Raw genomic sequence first — 14477 nt, 5'->3', positions numbered from 1 at the left:
TCGTGGCGTTTTTTACGTCCGTTTTTGGAGCTGTTTTCAATAGAGCCTATGAAAAATGGCTCCAAAAACTGCACTTCTTTTCTGCACGCGTAAAAAAAAGGCCCGTCGGAGCAGAACGCCGTTTTTCCCATTTCAATCAATGGGCAGATGTTTGGAGACGTTCTGCTTCCGATTTTCTGCCCGTTTTTCGGCAGTTTGCGGCCCGAAAAACGGCCGAAAATAGGCCGTGTGAACATACCCTCAGACAGCATTAGTAGATGTGGGCCAATATGTGATGGAAACCTGATTGCAGCGTTTATGGTGGACAGTTTTAGTTTCATTGTGTACATGCGTTTTTTTCTTATTTTTGAAGTCCATTAGAAAAGTCTATGGGGAAAAAAGCCACACCTAGAGAAGGCTGCATTTTGAGAAGAACGACACTGATTACAAAAACGCAACAAAAATGCAACAAACCCAAATGTAGTGGGGCAGATTTAATACTCAGTGGGGCAGATTTAATACTGTGTCTGCTTTTAGAATGTGTCAAATTGTGGTGCATTTTGGAGTACCTAATTTTAGACCAGATGTTTGCACCTCACTAGACACTTTTAAAAGGGGCCCTGGAAGGGGTGTGGCTTAAGGGAAAGGGCGTGGCTTAAATGCAAAAATTACACCAAAATGTTACAAAAATTTGGCACAAAATTCTGTTGCAAAATAAGTCAAATCAAAGGTGGTAAAGTAAAATGAGAAGTGTCTAACAGGTCATGCAAGATGCGCCAAATTTATCATACAGCGTGCACCATTGGGATTAATTTGGTGCATCTTCTGACTGCCTGGTTTAAGTTTACACTGTCTGAATCTTACACAGCTAAGTAAATCTGCCTTAATGTATGTAGAATTTACATCAGTTTCTGGCGTAAATTATAATAAATTTGTTGTGACTGGCCACGACCCCTTTCACTAAGCGCTGCCCACTTTCAGAAAGTTGTAGATGCAGCAGAAAAAGACAAAAATCGCAAATTATTTCTACGTCACAAAGAGTGCTTAATAAGTTTGCCCCATTATTTACAAAAAGCTACTAAAAACACTATAAAAGTGCTTAGAATTTTGGAAAACTGCAGGTGTTTTTGTAGGCGTTTTGGGACATCGTTTTTTTGAACACAGCTAAAAACCCTGTGTGACTCCATTTGGCACCTAAAGTTATACGAGGTGACAAGACTCCTCTTTTACCTTATTCACACAGTGCAGATTTGATGCAGATTTTGCATGCATTTTTTAAGCCCAAACCAGAATTGGATCCAGGAGAGGAGACACTTTAAGGCCTTCCTTTATATATTTCTTCTGTGTAGGTTCCGTTCCTAGTTTTGTCTTAAAACAAAAACATGCAAAATCTCCATCAAATCTGCACTGTGTGGAAAAGGCCTAAGGGTCCTATTACACGGCCGATATGGGCCGTGAAAACGAGCGCCGGTCAACAAGACAGTTTGTTGATCAGCGCTCATTTGCTCCTTTCACAAGGTGCGCTGATTCCTTTTGTATGGGGACAAGCGATCGTGACTACGATAATTCGTTCCCATACATTTCCATCATGTCGGCAGCACATCTTCCTGTTTACATAGGGAGACGTGCTGTCGACCACGATAATATTTAGTGCTGCATAAACGATACGACCAACGATGAGCGCTCATTTGCCCGATCATTGGCCTGTTTAAAAGGGCCTTTACTCTGCTGGCGGCCTGAGTGGCCATGGGTGGAGGAGGGGCCTTTTAATAAGTTTTTTGTTTTTTTTAGGGCACTTGACAGATGTCCTAATTTCAAAGGACAGACTCCATAAAAACCAAACAAACCAAATCTGATATTTTGACAATACGCATATTATGTCGGAGCAATAATTATAAGTAACTGCTCTTATACGACAGCATGAAGATAAAATATAACATTCATGAATGGCTCCAGTAGTACTTTTTTGTTCCAAAACACAACCAAAATACATGAATCTTCCGCCTAGTGTGAATGCTGAAAATGATTTAGACTTCTATGGGGATTTAAAAGCTCTGTACTTGATCCCTGAAGAATCATTATATACCTCCAGTAAAATGTATCACCAGCCATACAGCTTGTGAGTTTTAGAAATGATCACAATATAAATAATGCGAGTTTAACTTATTTTTGTATATTTTAGCTGAATGACAAACTGATGAAGAACAGAGCCGAGGACTTCATCCTCCAAATATCAAAAAAATGTGAAGTATTCACAAGCTGTGCTTCATTTCAATGTGCAGCCTCTTCTGTACACAGAGACAAGAAATTTCGGTAACTGCGGTTACTGTAGACTGATATAAACTTGGCCCAGATGAGACTAATGCCTGAGAACGTAATTTATAGATCATGACTAGAGAGGGACAGTCCTCTTACTGTACTACACTTTACAGATAGGAAATCAAGCTTTTGGCAGCGTATAAAGGAAAGGTCTGGCTCCCAGATGCTTCTTTCTATCCCACAATTGCTTCGAAATTGTTTAGGGAACAGATTTTTTTGCACTTACTGCATCGGTGACCCACCAGCAGAAACGACTAGAAGAATTAAAGGCGACCAAATGCATAAAACTAACAAGCGTCTTTTCCCCTGCTCTGTCCTTACTAGTTTTATCCTAAACTCTGGGGTCAAGGGTTAAGAGTTTTATTAATGTGATAAGTTACAACAATATATACTGTCATTTACCATTTCTTCTTCTTTGTATATATTTTCTTTCGCTCGTGTACACTCAGAGTGGATTTTTACATTAGGATTAACCCCCATGTGGGAAAGCTGTGGTCCTATAGATGAATAGACATCCATGTGAAAATGGCATTAAGCCTCATGCACACGACTGTAAGGGTATGCTCACACGGCTTATTTTTGGATGTTTTACTGGCCGTAAACGGCTGAAAAATGGCAGGAAAATCGGAAGCAGAACGCCTCCAAACATCTGCCAATTGATTTCAATGGGAAAAACGCTGTTCTGTTTTTCAATACGGCCACGTAAAAAAACGCCCGCAAAAAATAAGTGCATGTCACTTCTTGAGCCATTTTTGGAGCCGTTTTTCATTGACTCTATAGAAAAACAGCTCAAAAAACGCTCGTAAAAAAACGCCACGATAAACGCGAGTAGCTAAAAAACATCTGAAAATCAGGAGCTGTTTTCCCTTGACAACAGCTCCATATTTTCAGACGTTTTTGAGTTTGCGTGTGCACATACCCTAAGGGTTTTTACTGTCTGCAAATAAGGATTTACATCCGTTGCTAGGGTCTTAAAAGATCAGGGGCACAAGCCCCGAGACATGTTTCCCCCCCCCCCCCGAAAAAAAGACAGAGGCTCCTACAGCTGCACCACTGGATAGAATTGGATACATTGTCTTAGCAGACAGTATCATACATGATAGGCTTAGGGTATGTTCTAAATTACTATAATAAAACGACATTACTATAATAACAATACTACATTACTATAACAATACTACATTACTATAATAATACTACATTACTATAACAATACTACATTACTATAATAATACTACATTGCTACAATAATACCGCTAGGTATAAATTTACAGTAAATTTGCAAGGATATTCCACGTGTATTTTAACAATCCAATTCTCCAGTTTAAGTGTCGCTAAATGCAGTCTGGTGGCTCAGTTGGCAGCGTTTGGCAGACAGAAGAATGTCAAGATTGGGCAGCCCCGTCTTAGATAGTGCCACAATGCCCTCTTTAGATATTGCCACAGTGCCCTCTGTAGATCGTGCCACAGTGTCCTCTGTAGGTAGTGCCACAGTGTCCTCTGTAGATAGTGCCACAGTGCCCTCTTTAGATAGTGCCACAGTGCCCTCTGTAGATAGTGCCACAGTGCCCCCTGTAGATAGTGCCACAGTGCCCTCCGTAGATAGTGCCACAGTGACTTTTGTAGACAGTGCCACAGTGCCCTCTGTAAATAATGCCACACACACCCCCTTGTAGATAGTACCACATACACACCCCCTATAGATAGTGCCACACACACCCACACCCCTGTAGATAGCTCCATTGGGGTTCCCTCTAGGAGTGAAATCCCTAGCTAGAGCGTTGCCGACACTTTGGTTGGGGATTCCTCTGCTGCAGGAGCCCCTGACGTCACTGTCCATAGACATCCATAGACATCCTCCTGGACCGGAGAGTGATGTCAGGGGCAACCCCAGAGCAGGAGTCCCGGGTAGAGTGCTACTAGTACTCTGCCTGGAACTCCAGCTCTGCTCCTGACATCACTGTCCATCTCCTGACATCTGTGTCCATCTCCTGACATCTCTGGGGAAGCCCCTGACATCACTGTCCATATATGGACAGTTTCTTCAGGGGCTCCTCCAGCAGAGGATTCCCTGGCCAAAGCGTCGGCAATGCTCTGGCTGGGGAGTCCACTCCTAGAGCGAGCCCCAATAGAGCTATCTACAGGGAGGGTGTAGTGCTGTCAAACCTGCTGGGGGGGTGCACTATCTACAGGTGGCTGTGTGACAGAGCGCTCCTTCTTCAGATTAAACTCTCCTCTTCCAAGGGAGCTACGGTGCCCCGTGGGCCGCAGATGACAGTCTCAGGGGCTGCATGCGACCATCTGGCCACGTGTTTGAGAACCCTGGTTTAGAATATAAAGAATATAAAAATTGAGGCATACTGAAACTGAAACTAAATAATAAAATTTTTCAGTATGCTTACATTTTTTACTTTATTAACCAGCTAGTTGATGTACATTTATTATGCTCTCATTTTAATTATCTGTGCATGGGCAGGGGCTAGGCATAGGTCACACAAAAAAATATAACCTAACCTACCAAGCAAGTAGAACTCTCCTGTCCTATCCCTGTTCAGAAATGTGCTGCCTATGATCCGGGAGTAGACACTTGTTCCTCTGTGTGCTGATGGCTGACTGACGTCACGTGCCTACACTTCCTGTCTCACTGCACTATAGAGCGCTGCGCCGGAGAGGAGGTACTCACTACGCATGTTGCAGCAAGCCGGAGGCAGCATAGCGCTAAGACAAAAAATGTAATTTTTTTCTTAAGGAGCTTGTCAGCAGTTTCGGGCAGTCGACTTTTTATCCGGGGCACAAGCGCCGGTTTTAAATGCCTAGCGACGCCACTGCCATCCGCAATTGCAACGAGGCGAGTCTGTAACACAATTGCGGACAAGAATAGGATATGTTCTATATTTTGCGGAATCATTTCTACGTCCTGGACACACACCCCTGTATATATCTCCCTTCCCTTTTTCCCATCCCTTGGTTGAACTTGATGTAGATATGTTTTTTTTTCGACCGTACTAACTATGTAACTATGTAACTGAAAGATGTCCGTGGCCAATAGAAATTAATGGGTCCACAATTTCATCCGTACTTAACTGATCCTTTATTACAAATGAAAACTACGGTCATGTGCATTGGGCCTTAATGAGGAATAGCGTGGGTGTACAAGCTTTATGCCTCATAAGCAGGGCCGGCCTTAGGGGTGTGCGACCTGTGCCATTGCACAGGGCGCATCACTCCAGCAGGTGGAAGGGGATGCTGCTGGCTCCCTTCCCCTGCTTGTTTCAAAAGCACCCGGGCCGGCGACTCAACAGCCGCCCTTCTGCCCGGGCGCTTCTTCACTCAGTGGCGTCGCTATAGCGGTAGCGACGCCATTATAGTAGAGTAGGGAGGTATCTTCCTGCTCTGCTATCTACTAGCACCACTGTAGCTCCCTGAAGGAGCAGAATCCCAGTCTGGCCGGAGCGCTTGATGTCCCTGTCCATATATGGAAAAAGACATCAGAGGCAACTCCTGAAGCGGAATCCCCGTCCACAGCATTGTCGACGCTGTGATCGGGGATTCCACTCCAGGAGAAACCAGGGACGTCACTGTCCATAAATGGACACAGATGACAGTGGCTTCTACTGGTGTGGAATCCCCGGTCACAGCGTCGGCAATGCTGTGGACGGGGATTCCGCTTCAGGAGTTGCCACTGATGTCACTGTCCATATATGGACAGAGACATCAAGCGGAGCGCTCCAGGAGTGGAATCCCCGGTCACAGGGGGATTCCGCTCCTTCAAGGAGCTACAGTGGCGTTACCTACAGGATGGGTGGGGTGCTATCTATAAGGGGGCTGTGGGCTATGTGGCACTACCTACAAGGGGCCTGTGTGGCACTACCTAAAATTGAGCTGTGTGGCACTACCTACCAAGGGACTGTGTGGCACTAACTACCAGGGGGCTGTGTGGCACTACCTACCAGGGTGCTGTGTGGCACTACCTACAGGGGGCTATGTGGCACTACCTACAAAGGGGCTGTGTGGCACTACCTACAGGGGGCTGTGTGGCACTAACTACAAGGGGCTGTGTGGCACTACCTACAGGGGGCTGAGTGGCACTATATACAGGGGGCTGTGTGGCACTATCTACAGGGGGCTGTGTGGCTCTACCTACAAGGGGGCTCTGTGGCGCTACCTACAAGGGGGCTGTGTGGCACTACCTAGAGGGGGCTGTGTGGCACTACCAACAAGGGGCTGTGTGGCATTATCTACAGGGGGCTGTGTGGCACTACCTACAGGGGGCTGTGTGGCACTACCTACAAGGGGCTATGTGGCACTATCTACAGGGGGCTGTGTGGCACTATCTACAGGGGGAATCAGTGAGTGGCTGGCTGATGGTCATTTTACTGATAGTCTTCAAGTAGTTTCCACCTCTGAGCTCCAATTGAAATTAATAGGAGGCAGAAAATACCTAATTTGGAGCTTTTTTGCCTGCGTCTCTTGCATTAGCTTCAACGGCTTAAAAAAAAACGCAAAAAAAAATAATAAAAGCAACGCTGTCAATTCAAAATTTGCTTAAAAATTGCTGAAGGTATTTTGAGGCAGATTTTTGTTGCCTTACAAAAAACGCTGTGTGACTATACCCTACGATTGTAGGGCTTGTTTTTGGTTTTCTGTCTTTCTCGAAACAATTTTTGGTAGGGGTGCCCTGAGGAAATTTTATTTTTGCAGTGGTGCCTCAAGTCTGAAAAGGTTGGGAAACTCTGTACTAGGCTACAGGATCACGCCGGCCTACGCAAGGATCCCGTCGTGGAGCAGCTCAGTTCGTCATGGGAACGGGGCTTAGGTGAGTACAATTCTTTTTTTTTGGGGGGCACTGTCCACAAGGGGAAGGTGGGGGCTGTATGGCACTGTCTACAAGGGGGAGGTGGGGGCTGTATGGCACGATCTACAAGGAGGAGGTGGGGGATTATGGCACTGTCTACAGGGAAGCTGTATGGCACAATCTACAGTGGGCACGATCTATAAGGGGGGCCATGTGTGGCAGCCAGAGGAGGGGGCATTATACTATGTGGGGGCCACTAAGTGGACATTATACTGTGAAGGAGTACTACAGGGGGCAATATACGGTGTGTGGCACTTAGGGGGCATAATACTGTGTGGGCACAATTAGAGGACAAAATACTGTGTCCTTAAAGGCATTATACTGTGTGGGGCACTATATAGGGCATTATACTGTGGGGGGCATTATACTTTTTTTATGGGGCATTTTTTTTATGATAGGGTGGGGCACCAAAAGATAATTTTGCACGGGGCGCCATCTATCCTAAGTCGGGCCCCGCTCATAAGTTTTCTGAATGTCTAAAAATGTATATTAATAATGAAATGATTAAATGGTATTAGGACATAAATTTTTTCATAGATGTTTGTCCGGGTCCTCGGACTGATTCCCGCAGGGCGCGCGTGCCCGCGCGTGCAAGGCCCTAAAGGGCCAGTACGCGTCCAGCTGTCACACATCAATAATTAGCCCAAATGGCTGCTGGACTATAAAAAGGGGCTCTGCCCACTTGTTCCTCGCCTGAGCGTTGTTGTTTACCTAAGTTTGTCTTGCAAATGGTCTCCCAGTGTTTTCCAGTTCCCAGTGTTACCCGTTCCTGCCGCCTGTACCCTGTATCCCGTGCTATCGTATCTACTGTGAAAGTCAAGTCAAGTCTTCTGTTGCATCCACGGTGCCACCTGCAGAGAAAGTCAAGTCGTGTCTTCCGCTGCACCCACGGTGCCACCTGCTGTGAAAGTCAAGTTGTGTCTCCGCTACTGTCTACATTGCCTCAGGTACCCGTTCCGAACTATAGACATTGTTTTGTACCTTGTTGGTCAGCTGCTACCCTGCTACACAGTACGGCCCAGTGGGTCCACACCCCACGCCGTGAGAGTACGCTCAGGAGATGTACCCCGCTGGCCAAGTCAAGAGCCTGTCATCCTCCCAAGCCATGCAGGTGGACCTGCAGTATCTGCAGGCATGACAGGATCAACTCTTTGTGCTTTGTGGCAGTAGACTCCATGGTACAGCAGCTAGGGGCGTTAGCTACTTCCGTCACCACTCCTATTCAAGCTCCTCCGATCTACCCTCCTGCTACACCTCCTGGCAGTCCCAGTTCGGACCCGCGGTTCTCGCTGCCATTGCCACCTCGGTTCCATGGAGACGCAAGTTCGTGCAGGGGAATTCTGCACCAATGCCAAATCCACTTCACTCTGCACGCCCGAGCATTTCCTTCAGATGGAGCCAGGATCGCCTTCATTATATCTCTACTTGCCGGCAAGGCCCTGGCATGGGCAAATCCAATCTGGGAACGACAGGGACCCGAAACCCGAGACTTCCAGGGGTTCGTGCGGTTGTTCCGTTCCGTATTTGAGGAGCCTGGACGAGTCTCGTCGGCAGCCACTGCTATCTTTAACCTGCGTCAGGAGGACACCTGGAGGACAATTCCGGACTCTGGCAGGAGAACTGTCCTGGAACAATGAGGCCTTGGTAGCATTTCTCTGGCATGGCCTATCGCCTGAGAACAAGGACGAACTGGCTACTCGAGATCTCCCAGCTGCCTTGGACGACCTGATTCTACTGGCTACCCGTGTGGACATAAGGCTCAGGGAGAGATCACAAGAAATTCTACAGGAGAGACGGCTTCCTAGATTGGCGCCCAACTTCCAGCAACCCTTTTTGCCTTGTTCTTCTGCTGTGCCCGAGGTTCCGATGCAAGTTGATCGGCTTAAACTGTCCGTTCAAGAAAAACAGCGCAGGCGCACCTCGGGACTCTGTCTATATTGCGGCCTCGCTGGCTATGTCATGCGTCTGTGCCCCCAGAGGCCAAAGAAAGCCCAACGCGTGGGATTGATTGGAGAGACAACCCTGGGCGTAGCGGCATTTAATAGAGAATTATCTTCCAAACTGTTTATTCCTGTGACCATCGTCGCTGGCGAGAGACCTCATCCAGTCTCTGCCTACCTGGACTCTGGCTCCGCAGCCAATTTCATCTGCCAAGACCTTGTGGATCTTCTTCAATTGCCTACTGTTTTGCTGGAGAGACCGTTGATCGTTGCCTCAGTAGATCGACTGCCTTTGCCTGACCCAGTATTGTCTGTGACCAAGCCATTAAGACTTCAAGTGGGAGCTCTTCATTCTGAGCTCATCTCCCTATATGTCCTGTCCAAGGTCGTCAACCCCGTGCTGCTGGGTTTGCCTTGGCTCCGTCTTCATGCCCCAGTCCTGGATTGGAACTCCGGAGAGGTTCTCCAGTGAGGCCCCAAGTGTCTCGACCGCTGTCTGGTGCATGTCCATCCGTCCCAGCCTTCCCCGCATCAGTCATTGGCAGGGTTGCCTCCGTGTTACTCTGAGTTCGCTGATGACTTCAACAAAAAGGAAGCAGAGACATTGGCACCACATCGAGCATACGATTGTCCTATCGACTTGGTTCCTGATTCGTCTCCTCTTCGTGGTAGAATATACCCTCTCTCCTTGCCAGAGACCCAGTCTATGTCGGCCTACATTAAGGAGAATCTGGAGAGGGGCTTCATACAAAAGTCTTCATCCCCGGCCGGAGCCGGGTTCTTCTTTGTCAAAAGGAAGGATGGATCTCTTAGACCCTGCATTGACTACCACGGTGCCACCTGCTGTGAAAGTCAAGTTGTGCCTCCGCTACTGTCTACATTGCCTCAGATACCTGTTCCGAACTATAGACATTGTTTAGTACCTTTTTGGTCAGCTGCTACTCTGCTACGCAGTACAGCCCAGTGGGTCCATACCCCGTGCCGTGACAGCCCTCAGGTCCATATGCAGATACGTAGCCACTCATTGCCGTCATAGTGTTTCTGTGAATGACGATACTCATACAGAATCTGTTAGAAAACATCTTTGTGTAACTCTGTGTGCATACAGTATGACCTCATAGCTTGCTTTCAGTGTCATATTTAGGATCACTGTGATACTGCCATGTGCATGAGTTTCTTATTTGAATAGTTTAACTAAAACAGATTAAACATAAAAAATGTGTTTACTACATCTTGTTGAGTGATGGTATATTGTTGTATTTTGTATGGTCCTAACAAAATAGTATAACCATTGCTTTTATATTTTTGTGTTCTTGATTCCTTCCACATGTGGTAGATTCTACCATGCTGCATTACATAGTTCTGCCACTAGGTGGCTAGTGTTAAACTATCATGCCATCATCTGATGCATTAGAAATGATGCCATAGAGAGGCAAAATCTGCAATCTGATACTTGCTATAACAGTACCTTTAGAATTCAGCTGTCTTTTAGGTATTGTATATCAACAAAAATTTATTTCTTGAAGGAAGGTTAGACCCACCGAAGCTGTGTTTATAGTGGTTTACAAAAAATAAAAAAAGTCTACTTTCTGCCGGAAACAGCTCCACACCTGTCCATGGGTTATGTCTGATATTGCAGCTCAGCTCCATTTAATTGAATTGGGCTGAGCTGCAATACCACACACAACCTGTGGACAGGTGTGGCACTGTTTTTGGAAGAAAGCAGCTATGTTTTTCAAATCAGTACAACCACTTTAATAAATGTATGATTGAAATAATTCTGTGTGATCAGATAACCATTTCCCTTTAAAGAGTTTTTCATGAACATTATTACTGTACCTGGCTAGCAAGAAGTAAAGTACATGCCCTGTATTAACCTTTCTCTTTCTCTCTCTTTATTCTGGTTGAGTTTCTATAGAGTAAAGCACATTGCAATATACGAGTGTACTAGACCATGGTGGCAGAGTTTACTTCTGGCTGATGTACTGAAATTGTGGGACAAGTGTTGCCCTTTAATATATGGTATTTCCAGGAAAGCATTAGTCCTAGCAAAAGATGACAAATTCACTAGTTCATGGAAGTCATTAAATTAGAGTAGGTAAGAAGCAGGGAATTCCCATAAGGACTGATCCTTTTCATTATAATGGCCCTATTTGTGCCATTATCTGGAATCAGTATTGTTATGTGCAGCAAGCAAATTTCAGGGGAAAGCAGTGTCAATTCTTAAGACCTTTTATTGTTTCAGATGGTAAATTACTGTATTGTCAAGTTCAGATTACTACCACAACTATGGGTTACAAACATTTGCAGGAAAATGTAATAAGGCCTAGTTTCAGCCTTAATGATGCAGCAATTTTTTTCATTTTTTCATCTCTTCATTCCAAAAGCCATAATTCTTTCATTTTTTTCATCATAGCCGTATAAGAGCTCATTTATTGCGGTATGAGTTGTATTTTTTAATGGCAGAATTTTGGGGCACATATAGTGTATTGAACAAATTTTATAAATTTTTTGGGAGGGCATAATGGAACAAAAAATAACCAAGCTATTTTACCATTGCTTCTTGAGTTTTGTTTTTACAGCGTTCACCGTGCAGTATAAATGACATGTTAACTTTGTTCTCCGTGTCGTTACTATTATGGCATTACCAAAATTATATTTTTTTTTATGTTTTACTAATTTTGCATGATAAAAACTTTTTTCTATTGCCATACATTTTTCTTTTACGGAGCTTCATGAGGACTTGTCGTTTCAATTGGTGCCATTTTGGGGTACATATGACTTTGATCACTTGCTATTTATTTTTTGGGAGGCAAAGTGACCAAAAAACTGCAATTCTGCCATTGTTTTCTAACAATGTGCACCATGCGGGATAAATAAAGTTTGAAAATTTTGATAGTATGGGTGGTTATTGACGCAGAAATCAAGTATGTGTAGTTTTTTAATTTTCGTAACTTTTTCCCATTAAAAAGCATTTTATAAGGTACAAAACTTTTTTTATTAAGGTTTTTTATTATTTTTCTATAAACTTTTTAAAACTTTTATGTATTTTTTTTTAGACCCCCTATGGGATTTGAAGATCCAATTTCCTGATCGCTTGTTAAACTGACATGCATCATATTGGGTCCTACCTCTGGCAGGGCCTAATAGGCTCCCATACATGGCAGATCTACGGGCCATTGTTAGGCCCCAGGCTGCCATAGCAACACATCGGCACCCCTAGAAGGGTTGCCTATGGGCTTACAGACGTAGCCCCCTCTATCTGTTAGAGAAATTATGTGCCTGGATTCTATTGCCCGCAGCGTTTAAGGGATTAAACAGCGGGGATTGGAGTTATCTCTGATCCCAGCCGTTAGAGCAGGATATCGGCAGCTCCTATGCCTGCTCCATCACTGCACTGTAATAGTATGACCCGCTCACCACAACATACTATTACGATGCAGTGCATGAAGGGGTTAAAGGGGTGAAGGTCTTTTGAAAGTGGAAATGCTAAATCAAGGTCCCAAATCACCGTTTTAATCTAAAATACTGTAGCCTAAAAGTCCTGAATCTTACATGGATGGGGTGTGGCAAAAAATCAAGGGTACACTATGACCTCTGGATATATGTGGCCTAACTTTGGTCCTAGCACAATCAAGCAAGAAAAATGGGGTATTGACATCTTAGACATTTATAGTAGCAGCACCCTGATCTTTATGTAACTCCCATGGACGTCAATGAAGAGGGCCCGCAGTCACTTCTCCATTGATGCCCCCCGCCTAGCAATACCCATAAGCTGTATATGGAGAAGATAAAATCTGAAGAATTTTATATTACGTCTCTTTGTACAAATGTCCACAGATGCTTTAGGTGCCTAATAATAATATTAATAATATTGAGGATTTACTGTTTCTTTGGATGTGACAAGGAGCAGTCATACCTGGAAGCTCTTCATAAATGTCTTCATGTTCTTCATCAATGGGAAATGGCTGGTTCACATCATCATACGTTTCGCCATCTATAGAAAAAGGCATTGCTTATTAAAACTAAGTTCACTTTGGTGGATTTTAACGCTAAAAGCTAAAACCTGCATGTTATCTAAGGAGAGTTTGTACAACTTCCACAAATGCAGTCATCTCATATGTAAATGCTATGCATATGCTGGTGTAGGAAAAATAGCTTTATTTATCTAGTAGTAACAGGACATTTATATTCAAATAATTACATGAATTATAATACCTTATATGTTTTTTATTGCAACTAAAATGACCCTCCAATCAAAAGTTTAATTTTGACTATACATTGCAAATGTATAGTCATCATACTTGGTGTCCTCCACGTGAACGATCCTGCCACCATTCAAGTATTCCGGTCCTCTGTTGTCATCTTTGCAAGATGGCCGCTAGTCTCAGACTTCCCTATGCAAACTGTTCTTAGGAAGTTTGAGACACCCTTCCTCCAATGCCCTCCAGTCGGCCAGTATCGATGACGTTATCGGAACTCAGACTTCTTCTTCTTAAGAACACACTGTATAGTCAAGTCTGAGACTGCTTTGGCCATTTTCTAAAGATGATAACGGGGACCCGAAGACTGGAACGGTGACATATCATTTGCAGTGTATAGTCACATTTTTACTTTTGACTGGATACCTTCAATTCCTGCTTGACTGGCACACCAATACCAGAGGATCCTAGAACTGGCCCAGACTGAAACGCAACAATGGGCAAAAAAGTCCAGCAGAAGATAACCCCATTTGGAGCTGATTTTGGAGCCAATCACTTGCCACTAGGGTCTATTTCTTATGGATTGATTCACAAATATACTATTGGACCTTATTGTCCTGTATGTGCAATGATACCAACTAAGTTTATGATGCAATTAAAAATGGACGTGTACATGTATTTTATAGATGGAGGGTGGCCCTCAGAATCATCTTCTCTGATGATGGGCCTAAGAAACCTTAGTATTATACTGTGGTTAAATATGTTGGTTGTACCAGTCAAAATCCTATAAAGAAAATTGGGGAAAGCTTTTATTAAGACAAGAAGCATTTGGAGCTATCGCTTTGGAATCAGGATATCAAAAAGAGGCATTGGACGGGTGGGGGAGGTAGGGGAGAGAGATGTGTCCTTTTTTAATTTTTTTATTTACTAAAATATATGTATATGTTTAGAATACATTTTTTTTTATATGTACATGGCTGACATATGGAGTACATTGTATTAGATTATGCTTCTGTAATATGTATTGGATTTTGTAATGGGGGGGATTTTTCTTAAATTAAATTTAGATGGAGAACTCCTTTAAATATGAACTGTTTTTGAACCTACTTGTGTATCCCATGAAATAAGAATTTTCGAGTACCTTAACTCTGCAGTGTGCTGCTCCTCTGTTATTCCTCCTGG

At 44.2% G+C, this 14477-nt stretch overlaps 1 protein-coding gene across 1 annotated transcript in view; it reads right to left on the bottom strand.

Moving 5' to 3' along the window:
• The window catches only part of SKAP2 (src kinase associated phosphoprotein 2), a 226835-nt gene that overhangs the window by 69426 nt on the left and 142932 nt on the right, over positions 1-14477 (bottom strand). Inside the window, exon 9 of the mRNA XM_075827261.1 lies at positions 13013-13090. Coding sequence (XP_075683376.1) covers positions 13013-13090 — 78 coding nt within the window. The remainder of the gene's footprint in view (positions 1-13012; positions 13091-14477) is intronic.

This window comes from Rhinoderma darwinii, chromosome 5 (genome assembly GCF_050947455.1).
Source record: "Rhinoderma darwinii isolate aRhiDar2 chromosome 5, aRhiDar2.hap1, whole genome shotgun sequence".
Lineage (NCBI taxonomy): Eukaryota > Metazoa > Chordata > Amphibia > Anura > Rhinodermatidae > Rhinoderma > Rhinoderma darwinii.
Note: the sequence above shows the minus strand (reverse complement) of the source record. Positions and strands in the feature narration are given on the sequence as shown.